The sequence below is a fragment of the Rhinolophus sinicus genome, chromosome 10 (genome assembly GCF_057876585.1).
Source record: "Rhinolophus sinicus isolate RSI-liver-muscle chromosome 10, RSI-T2T, whole genome shotgun sequence".
Taxonomy (NCBI): domain Eukaryota; kingdom Metazoa; phylum Chordata; class Mammalia; order Chiroptera; family Rhinolophidae; genus Rhinolophus; species Rhinolophus sinicus.
The window spans coordinates 2137435-2149144 of NC_142510.1; the positions used below are offsets into that span (position 1 = coordinate 2137435).

The following is an 11710-nucleotide window of genomic DNA, read 5'->3' on the forward strand; positions in this document are numbered from 1 at the left end:
AAGGTCAGCTTCATGACGCGTCCCTCATAAGCACCAGGGGAACAAGCCCGATGACCAGCAACTTCTGGACACACAGATGTGATGTACATACAACAGAGCATGGTATTCAGCCATCAAAAGGAATGCAGCACAGTACACGTGACAACACGGATGGGCCTGACGACGTCACGCTAAGTGAATAATCCAGTCACAAAGGGCCACACGTTACATGAGCTCCTTTACATGAATTACCCAGAATAGGCGGCTCCAGAAACAAGGGTTACCAAGGATGGCGGTGGGGGAAGGGGGAGCGACTGCTCTTGGGTACGGGGTTTCTTTCTGGGCTGGTGGAAATGCGCTGAAATTAGAGTGGTGATGGCTGCAAAACCCATAAACGTATAGGACTAAAAACCACTGAATTGTACACTTTTAAAGGATGGATTTTATGGTATATGAATTATATCTCAATAAAGCTGCTATTTAAAAAAAAATAAAACATACACACACATCTAGGCATTTTGATTTTCCAGAAATTCAAAGTGCTTTGAAAATTTAAGTGACCCAGCAAACCTCTTTAAAAATGCAAATTTTTAATGCACATCTGACCGTGTCACTTCCGTGCTTCCCAGAAGCATTAGGATAAAATCCAAAGAGCTCAGTCAGTATGAGCTCACCTCGTGACAGTCCCTACCAACCCGTAACGCCTGGCCACTAGGTCACACGCTCCACCCTTCTTTTTCTGGAAGGCTCCTTTCGCACGGCTGTCTCACATGGGATTTGCTCTGTCCCCTACATGTCCCACCACCCCAACTCACTCTCTCTTCCCCCATGAGTCCGACCTAAGCCCAAATATGTCTTCACTACGTCTCCCTTGCACTTGTACACGAGCTCGGGCCCCCGTCCTAACGCCCTCCTGCGTCCCAGCAGCACAATGATCACTGAGCTGAATAACGTGCACAACTGCGTGGTCAGCGCCAACCTCCCTGGAAGACGGGAAGTCGCGGAAGGCAGGGACGGGATGGACTTCAGAGCCTGCACAGACACAGACGAACAATAAACGTGCAGCGGGGGAATGAGTGTTAAAACTCACCGGTAGTCTGACAGACAGAATTTGGAGATTCTAGCAAAATCCTGGAGGGAACATAAGGATAACCAGCTGTCACTGGGTTTCTGTCGATTTCTAAAACTCCCAGGGTTTTGCAAGGCGTGGCTTAAATCCAGTTCTGCACACAGCAGTTCAATCTACCCACGCATCACACAACTGCGTTCCCACGAGCAAGCCGCGACGGGGGGCCCGGCTGAGCACCTGCCTTGCCCGGGGCACCTGGCCGAGCGCCGCGCTTCACTCACCACCGCACAACGTCTGAATAATGGGGTCCCTGAGAAGCTCTGGTGGATTCAGTTCCTGACTGAGGTACAGGTTGTTTTATAAAGACTTTCTTTCAAAGAAGCTTTTCTTCACCTCTACCCAGCATGTCTGTTTGAAATTCACTTTCAGAAGAGAAAGCGAGACAATCCTGCCCAGTTAAATGGGACTAGATGTATTTAGAGAAAAGATAATCTGATCAAGATAGCAACTAAATTATTACAGGCCAAGACTTCTCAACTCAGCACCCCTGACATCTGAGCCGCTAATCCTTGCTACGGGACTGCCCTGTGCGTTGCGGCATGTCCAGCAGCCGCCCTGCCCTCTGTCCATCAGATATAAGTAGCACCCCCCCCCCCCCCGCCCAGCTGTGACAACCCCAAATGCCCCAGACTTTGCCAAAAGTCCCCTGGCAGGCAAAGTCACCGCTGCTTAAGATCCCCTACCTGGGTTTCCCCAGGCAACGTCATGGCTCTGACTCCAGGAGTGTTTCCTAAGCAGCCCAGCTTAGCAGTGGTCTAAGGAAATGCAAAGGTGGAGTCACCGGGGAACTTACACTCCAGGGGGCAGAGGGTCAGAAACAAAGAGAAACAAGTAATGGGATTATGAGCTTGGCCAGGACCTTACAAGAGCAGCCACTTTGCCCCTGAAGTCCCCCCCTACCCCCCCCCCCCCAGTTTCCTCTGAGACAACCCAGCTTAAACGAGAAGCTGACATGAGCAGGCAGCACGGGGCGGCCTGTCTGTGGGTTCCCGCGCTGCCAAGCGGGTGAGTTCTCTGAACGTGCGCTCCTCAGAGACCCCAGAAGCAAGGTGCGTGGGCAAGAACAAAGCACAGGGCTTGTGAAATGCTCGCACTGAGGGCTGTGTGCCAGCTGCACGGGAGGCTGGCTCCTGGGCTGGAGGCCACCGTGTCTGCAAAGGCCTCGGCTTACCACCTTCCTTGAAAGCTCACCTTCCTTGAAAGCTCACTCAAACATGGTTCCATCGAAGTAAGTAAGGAATCGCGTCAACAACGAACCCTCAGCAACCCGGACGCAGGCATCTGCTGATGCCAAGTATAAAGCAGGATGTGATCACGAAACATCGCGTCTTCAAAGAATGGCAGCAAGAGCAATGCCCTCCCCATGTGCAACAGGACTGAGAAGACACTAATAATTAGCCAAGTAATAAACAGCCCAATCAGGAAGCGACAGAGCTCGGAACGTGCTGGACGGGAGTGGCCAACCAGCGACGAAGGACTAGGTCGTCTCTTCCAGATTTCATTACACCCGTGAGCATGAGCATGTCCTGGTCTTTACAGAATCTTGGCTGATGAATCACCCCCTCAAAGAATAAAACGTACGTGCGTATCAGACTCAGGGATACAATTAAAAGCTTTTCCGAAGTTATTTTTTGGAGTTTCTCAACTAGTCAAACATTAGCTATAAGACATTTATTCCAAAAAGTAGAAAGGATTTGAGCACATCAGGAATTAGAAAGTTATTTCTAAAATCCAACTTCCTGATTTTAGGTAATGTAGTGTAATAAAAAATAAATATTTGGTCTTTATCCGGGTTCCAGGCACAGGGCCCCTAACTCCTCTTAAGTGCTAAGAGTAACTTCTGTACGTTAATGCGATACGGATGCAAGGTTCAGCCCACGCTCCAACCTCCAGCCCCTGAGGGGCAAGGGGCAGTAGACTGAGTAGTCACCAACAACCAATGATTTAATTGCGCTTAATTATGAAACGTCCACAAACCTCCTAAACGGGGTTCTGGAAGCTTCCATGCTGCTGAACACACTGACATGCTGGGAGGGAGGTGCCTGGAGAGGGCATAGAAGCTACGTGCCACCCTGCCTCTGGCATCACCTTCTGTTTGCTTGTTGCTGAGTTGTACCTTTACAACAACCAGTCAACATGAATCAAGTGTTTCACTAAACTCTATGTGAATTGTTCTAGCAAATGACCTAACCTGAGGTGGGGGGAACCCCAGAATTTGTAGCCAAGTCAGACAAAGCATAGGTGGTCTGTGACCGTGACTAGAGTGGTTAGCATCGGAAGTCAGGGCGGTCTTGTGGGGCCGAACCCTTAAACCTGTGAACTGACGCTAACTCACTCGGGGAGGCAGTGTCACAATAGAACTAAACGGCCGGACACCCAGCTGGTGTCAGAGAACTGGAGAACCAGTTGGTGTCAGGAAGAAAAGACACATAGGTAAGATTTGCTTTTTTTTTTTACGACATTAAATTTGGCGAAGCGCATGTACAAGCTGGAGGGGGGCCAGCGCGGGAGCAGTTGTCCCAACCTGCTCAACTCAAACTGCAAACATTCCAACTCGCGTTCTGCTCGCCGCTATGCACTGTCCACACGGGCCACACGAGTGGGGCAGTTTCGTTTCCTAGCCCCTCAGACGACATGTTTCCCAGGAGGGACATCACGAAGCAGTGGCAAAGCAGACAGACCGGGATTCAAAACCCAACATGCCATCTATGAGCTGTGCTCTTGAGCAAGTTTCATCTCTCTCGGCCTCCATCTTCTGTCTGTAAAATGGGGGTGTACCACCTACCCCCCCGAGTTGTCATGAGGATGAGAGGGGATAATGTATTTAAAGTGCCTGGCACACAACAGAAGCCCTGTAACTAGATTTCCTTCCTCTTCCTGTCCAAGGTGCACAAAAGCTGGTCAGAGGAAAAGTGAAGCTCAAGGGAATGTCTGAAAACCACACTGTCAGGCTGGGCCGCCAGCCATTCTCACAAGCAATGAGTTATCAAATGCCACTAAAATCCATCAGAAAGCCTCCACTGACAGGGTCCATGAGCACAGAACCTTCTCTACTCTAGGGCATGGTCAGACCGGGCCAATGACACTGACCTTGACAGCTAAGGACTGAAAAATCACATTCCAAGTTTCTGCAATGCAATCAACTCAGTTCACACATTTCACCGTCGGCCCCTTTGGGCATCTAAGCCCAGCACAGGAATAGGCTGTCCACCCATTCATTATGTTTCGACTAATAATACGGAGCTAACCCAACAACCTCTTCAGGTGAGATTTCAATGTGTACAGTGACAAGGCACCTGAGGTCCATGCAAGGGAACAATTTATACAGACTAGATTCAGTTGCTTCAGATTTGATTTCATAAATAACTAGCTATCTTCCTTTCAAATGTTCACTGTTACTATTTTATAATCCTGACATGTGAACAAAGCTTCACAGGATCTAAACAAGTCTTTTTGGGAAGTTACCATCTTGTTTAACACAAACTGCAAACTTCAGCTAGTATTCTCAAGGTCAATGTCCACACAGAGTTGGCTTCCCAAGGTCTCCTAGGCCACCTTCAAAGGGGCGCAGAAAAGGGCCCTGGTGTGTCCAGCAGATGACAGATCCTAGTGTTTCAGGAAACTGAAGCAAACACTTGTTCAGGGTTTTCAGCACAGGTTATGAGGAAGGAAAGAAGCCCTTTTCAAAATGTCTTTGCTAATCGGCTGCAAAGGCCGCCGGACTCTCGAATCGGTTCAGACACAAATCCGTCAGTGTCTGGCTGGCCAGCTGGGTGACTGCCCTGAGCACTGTTAACTCATGCTTGACTTTGGTCTGCCCCAAGGTACCTGGGAAGTCAGGGGACAGGAGACCCAACCTGTCCTTTAGCACAACTTTTGACCTCTGGCTGTGAGGTCCAAATGTTTCTTCATTTGGAAAAAATACCCAAACTATTTCAATTCTGTCCTGACTTCATCGTGTTTGGCATAGCACAGTTCTTTCTATAAGAAGGTGAAAGAATAAGTCAGGATACACACAGCTGCAATTTTAAGGTACATCGTAACAATTCCAAACATTGAACGTTATCTGCGCTTGTAAAATACCTTGCTGTATGTCATCTGGTGAAAGTATCCTGGCTTGGTTCTAGGGAGTTCTATAACAATTCTTTTCAGTCCATCAACTGAGAAGCTGCTGAATGACTGATATTACCAGGAACTTAGTTAGTGGGGCTTAAGGGTCCCTTCCAGTTTCAGCAGCTCTGCAATAGTTGCATTAACTTTAAGTAGTAGGAGTAATGCATCGAAAAGACTAGATCTAAAGTTTCTCCTCTTTTCAAGTTCAGTCTGCCAATACTGAAAAGTGACATAACTAGTTTCTCCCCAGTGAGTCAATCTACCCACCTTGCAACCTGTGATTAAGAATCTGCTGATTAAGGAAGCTGCAAGTTTTCTCTGGGGAAAAACTTTTTTTCCTGGAAAGGATCAGATAGCAAATATTTGAAGCGCGCAGGTCACAAAGTGGCAACTACTACTCTGCGACTGTAGCCTGGAAGCATTCACAAACAACAGGTAAATGAATGTGGTGGCTGTGTTCCAATAAAACTTTATTTGTGGACACTGAAATTTGAATTTCACATAAGAAACTTTCACGTGTTACAAAATATCCCATTTTTTGTAACCATTTAAAAATGTAGCTTACTTCACAGGTTGTGCAAAAAAGTCAGTGAGTCCAATTTGGCCTGCAAGCCAACCCCGCCCACCCCCACCCCCCCTGCTTCTCACTTGCCCCAAGTGAAACATAATGTCAGTTTTGAAGCTAGCATAACAAACCGAGTTACTGCACTGGTGCTGCTACTATAGTTTCAGAGCTGCTTTAGCTCAAAGAATCCTTGCATCTCTGGGCTACAGTAACTAAATAGCAATTGTTAATGAATAAACATTGCCCAAGTGCTGGAGAATTCTTTTAACCATAGAATCCTCCATCATAATTTCTTAATAAAATAACCATAAGGAAAGCTTGTGCTGAGTATGGTTCAATCAAATCCATAACCTTACTTTCATGCAACTCCAAAAGAACCAGATGTGGCTGGCTATGGAACTCACATACCCAAATGAACACCAGAAGACCCTGTATAAAACTATTAATTTGAAGGGGGGGAACCATTAGAGTTAAGTTACTTCACAAGCAACCAAGTTTATAAAAGCAAATCCAGGATCCTGGAACATAAAGCAGAGAGGACAGTCTCCTGTTTCACTTAACCTCACTGTGGTTTGCATATGTATTTCTTTTGTTCATTTTAACCTTTGTTTGTGAACAACATTTTCATAATGTGAATGTATCATCTTGAAATAATGTCTGGAATAATCATTCTACGGAAAAGATCTAGTCTCCTTCTCAATATTCAGAAAGCACCGGTTTACTCTTCCACCTTGGAGAAATTAGCTGCCAAATTGTTAGTGCCACTGGTTAAAACACAGACACACACACCTGAGTATCTCCAAAGCATAACGAAGTAAATGAGGTACCCGAAACCAGCACCAGTTTTCCTTGGAACCTGACAGATGCAGCTTGAAAAGGTGCAACACTAGAAAGCGGCCTTTGTTACAAGGAGATATTCTGAGGCTACATCTATAGCTCTAGTTCTACCTGGGTTCCATAAAAATCAAAGGAAACGGTTTTTCGACGTTTAACATTCGTCCCATTTTATGAGCACCGAAACACATCCAGTCTGCTTCAGTAGAGGTGGTCACAAGTGTTAGAATAAACACCCACAGCTATAACATTCACCCATGATTCCACATCAATGGAAATCAGCCTTGTTTTTATCCTATCCAGGACCTTATTTCAACAAACTGCTGAAAATGACATTTCTAATTCATTGTTTTACACCATTAGCCGTGTTTCATACGGATATATGACATTTTGGTAACTGTACATTATCACTACAGTAGAGCTGTTTACCTAAAGAGACTAATGTAAGTAATTAACCCATATCAAAGAATGTGGTTTCACAACTTAAAACCACCTAACAATATCATAGGAATTGCAACAGCTGTGGGACTACAAAAAAAAAAAAAAAAATCATGGAAATTTATGATTTCCTTTACAAATAGAAAACGGGCCATTATAAATATTTGCTAACCAAAAACTAAATGCTACTTTTCTGAATGAATTGCATTTATCCCCTTGGATCATTCCTTACTTTCATTTAAACACACACACACACACACACAAAACAACGTGGGTGTAAACTCTCTGAACCCCTGGCATAACAAGAAAAGCCACATAGGAAAATGAGAAGTCTATGAAAATGATAAGACACAAAATGGGGAATAAATGGAAAGGCAAAATGTACTATAAATGCTAATAGCTGCTATAAGCCAACACTCTGGCAGAGTTCAACAGCCTCTCTTTTCAACGAATGTAACGTGAACTGCAAACTACATGGTGGTCAAATATGAAATATCTCACTCTTAATGCTACAGCTGCCCTGCACGTACTTCTTTACACGGCACAGAACCAAGCTAATAAAAAGACGGTATACCCCGCCGGTCCCATCGCATCAACTGCAACTCTTAGAAGAATCCCTTCCTGCCCGGTTCTGGGGTGAAAGCCCCGACATAAGGGCTTGCATCACCTCCCTCCGCCCACACCTTTCGGCTCAGACACCGGCATCAAAGTTGGAAGCCGCTCTCCAAGGCTGGGTGGGATGCGGGCGACGACCTGTCAAACGCATTTTTTAGATGCTTCGGGGAAATGTCACCGGAATCAGCCCGGAGAGTTGAGTGGCGGGCGGTGCACGGTCACATTTCTTTATGACCCTTTGTATGATCGCGGATTCAACCAGACAAAAAGAGGGGCCGGCCTTTCGGGGGCACGGAGCGTGTGCGGGGTAACGGGCCGGGTCTGGGCTTTGCTCCCCGAGGCCCGGGGCCGGCCGCGTGCCCACGGGCCCCCAGGTTCCTCGGTCCCGGCGCCGGGCGCGGACGCCGAGGGAGCCGACCGTCTGCAGCCGCCGCCTGGGACGCGGGAACAATGCGGGCTCCGGGGCGCCCACGCTCCGGCCCGCGCCGGGGACACGGGAGGCCTCGGCCGCCGCGCCGGGAACAAAAGGCGCCGCGGGGCCCGGGCCGAGCGGCCGGCCCGGAAAACTTTGCGAGGGGCCGAGGCCCGCCGCCCCCCACGACGGCGGCCGAGCGCGGGAAGGCCCGGCCGCCACGCCCCCGCCCGCCGGCCGTACCTGGTGGTTCTCCTTCCTGCCGCCCGCGGCGGCCGCCGGCCCGCCGGGGCCGCTCGTCATGTTCACGTACAGGGAGCGCGTGAGCGGGCTCCGCAGCGTCCACATCCTCCGCGCCAGCCACACGGACGCCAGGCTCAGGCACAGCCAGCCCACCAGCAGTCTCATCAGGGACCGCGGCCGCTCGCTCCGATCACCGCCGGCGCCGGGGCGAGGAGCGGGAGACGCCGCCACCTCCGGCCGCCGCCGCCCGGGCCCGAGCCATCGCGCCCAACTTGCCCATCCAGCCCCTGCAGGGCCGAGGCGGGGGTGGGGAGGGGCGGGCGGCGCGCGGCCTTCCCGCCTCCCCCTTCCTTTCCGCCCGCGGAACGCCGCCAGCGGCGGCGCGGGTTTCCACCCGGAGCACGTACGAGCGGCGGTGGGGCGCGCTCTCGCCGGGGCGCGCTCCCTCCGCCCAATCAGCGGGCCGGGCCGGCCGGGAGGCGGGGCCGAGGGGGCGCGCATTCGCCTGGCGCGCGCGGCCCAGCCTCTCCTCTGCCCCGCGGCTCCGCGTAATGGCGGCGCTGATGTTCATTTTTTCGGGATCCCTTCCGAAGGCGGTAATTGGACCCTCCCGGTCCCTCCGCGGTGGTGGCCGCGGGAATTCTGGTGTTTGCTCGCCTTAGTGATCGCCTCTGGGCCGCTCATCCCAACCCCGGCCGGACTTGAACCCTGTCGTGCCGACTGGTCCGGGGCCGAGGCGGCGGCGGCTCATTCCTTTCCTAGAGGCCAGACAGTCGGGCTAAGTCCTTGCCGGAGACGGACGCTGCCAGCCCGTCGCCGTCATCGGCTTAGCTGCGTGGCTTCCTGTTTACGTTCAGAGCCAACAAGCCAGCCCCTCAGCCCGAGGGCCCCCACCCTGCCTGGCAGGTGGTGCGCAGCAGACGGGAATCGGGGGTGGCGGGCAGCCCACCGCGCCCCGTTCCCCGAGCCAGGCCCGTTGCAGGCCGCGGGTTGCTAAGAGGCATCCGCGAAAGCTGTGCCTTTGTTGGAAGCGACCGCAGCTGGCGCACCTGTAGGTCATGCTTTGATGTCCTGATGACCCTGTCCAAGAACGAAGACCCCAAACCGGAGTCCCTGGCTGCTCGCTTCCTGGAACCAACAGGTGGAGGTTGGGCACAACACTCTCAAAGCCAACCAAGCGCTGGTATTTACCCGGATGTGTCTTTGATCATTTGTAGCTCGGGGAGACCTAGTAGCAACATTCCAAACCTGAAGGCTTACACCGTGTTCCTGTGTCTGAAGTTCTTCCTGCTGCTACCCAAGCTGCAACTAAGGCGTGACACATTTCATGGGCTCTCTAACTTGAACACCTTCCTCGATTTGCTTAGAGAATGCTTTGGACTTAACTGCACTAGAAATACTGTATATACATTTTGTCTTAGTTCAAAAGAAATCTGTTAACTCCAACGTTGCATTTCAGAGGTTGTCATTTATGCATCCACTAACGGAACAAAATCATTCCTTACCCACAGACGTTTTTATTAGATTCAGAGAATCTCAGCTTGGCACCTATCGTTAACAAGGACATCCTGTTGCCTAATGCTACGTAGGCTATTAAAAAAAAAAAAAAAAAAAAAAAAAAAAAAAGGTGGGGCGGGAAAGGGGGAGGGTACTTTGCGTTCTCTTCCACTATACTCCCGGACTGCTTCCTGCCAAAACCCCAAAGAGCTTGCACCTTACTAAATCTAGTTCAAACCTCTCGTGGTCCTGGCCCAAATCATCAAAAAGGATCTATGGTAGCACGTCCAAATAACTCAGTTTGTTTACCATGTCACCTCTCCCTCCTGTCTCCTGGGAACAGTGTCACAGATAAAGCAGCTCTGTGCCAAAAGAAACCCTTCATCTTTTTGAGGGGGGTGAAAGCAGCAAGAGCATATAAAATGACATAATTTCATTTCTGAAAACAAAAGGTATGCCCCCCACTCTAAGCCTGATGAGCTGCAGCTCAGAGTCTGCAAATTGTGTCAGATGAGCAAGAGGCAACTAGATGGCTCTGGAGTCTGAAGGACAGGGTCAGGTGACTGCCAAGGAGCCCAGCATCTCAAAAAGAGCAGATTGTCACTTCGCACCTGAGCAGTACGCCTGGAAGAATAAATCATTTCCATATTATCATACTCTAATAATCACAAAATACTCCAACACATGTTATTTACACCCAGCAAGCACAGGTAGAAACCAAAGCACAGCGTGACCAAATGATTTGCCTAAAAGTAGCAGAGCAAATTCAATAGCAGACCTTTTCAAAGAAACCGGTATCCCAGCTCATGGTCCTTCGATCCATCTAAGAAGCCTCGCTGTCCTCTTCTCAGAGAGCCTCCTGAATTACAAATGAGGAGGAAGGAAAAACAGCAAGAGTAAATATACTAAGCAGAAGTTCAGATTGCCCTCCGGGACTGCCCCTTCCTTCATCTACTAGAATGTCACTACTGTATATTAAAACCTCAATTATCCATCATGGAGAGGGGAAGACACAGATCACACACTCACACACACACACACACACACACACACAAATATGAGTCAATATCCTTTGTAATGTGGCTTTGAAATGTAGGCAGTGACATTCAAAAGACAACGTAACTACCATTCTCTGTGTTGAGTTTTCTGTGTACTGCCCTACTGACCAGGAGCTTGGGTGTCCAGCTTGGGTCACAGCTCTGTGCATAGGCCCAAAATCTTGTTGGATCACTTTCCTACCTAGAATTCAAGAAAGGGCACTTTTGCTGTAACTGTTCTTATCGACTACAAATTATGGCATTTTCATGTTTTCGATTATAAAATCTAGTGTAAAGAGAACCCACTGGGAGAGCAACTTGGTTCTGCAGAGGGCACAAAGTGTGCCGGTCACTATTGGTCATTTGTCATCTCCCTGAAGAGATAATAGTCTAAAAAGAACTTATATAATCACCTGTTTTCATGGACTTGAATTTTTTAATACTTCTTAACAATGTTTTGTAGAATGTCAGAGAAAGGTACAAATTTTCCTCAATATATTCAATGGAGGTGCCCTCCAATGGCCAGGCCACATCAACAAAATAAAATTGGTAAATGTATTTAATACGTTTTTAAAATTAGTAAATGTAGGGGATGTTTAACTGGACTTCGTAGATATAATTTCAATCATGCAATGACATCACAATGGTCTCTGATACATTCTAAGCTAAGGTGCAACTGCAAACAGGTTTTTAAAAAATGGCAAAATTGAACAAGAAGTGGGAAGACCTAGTAGTTCATCCTCTGTGGTCCTGAGACAGACAGCCTGGGTTTGAAGCCTGGCTCTATGCCTCCTGCTTAAGCAATTTGTGGCAAACTTGACTTCTAGGTCTCAGTCTCCCCATCTGTA

At 49.0% G+C, this 11710-nt stretch overlaps 1 protein-coding gene across 5 annotated transcripts in view; it reads right to left on the reverse strand.

The window, feature by feature from the left end:
* The window catches only part of METTL9 (methyltransferase 9, His-X-His N1(pi)-histidine), a 40485-nt gene extending 29819 nt beyond the window's left edge, over nucleotides 1-10666 (reverse strand). For 2 of the 5 annotated variants that reach the window (XM_074322726.2, XM_074322725.2), the window contains exon 1: nucleotides 8329-8751. In XM_074322726.2, the coding sequence (XP_074178827.1) occupies nucleotides 8329-8493 (165 nt within the window). In that variant the 5' untranslated portion in view covers nucleotides 8494-8751. Of the gene's footprint in view, nucleotides 1-1791; nucleotides 1864-2299; nucleotides 2425-8328; nucleotides 8752-10603 lie in introns of those variants that run through there. The other 3 variants (XM_074322728.2, XM_074322731.2, XM_074322730.2) reach the window with 3 other exon arrangements.
* Nucleotides 10667-11710: the final 1044 nt, after the last annotated feature.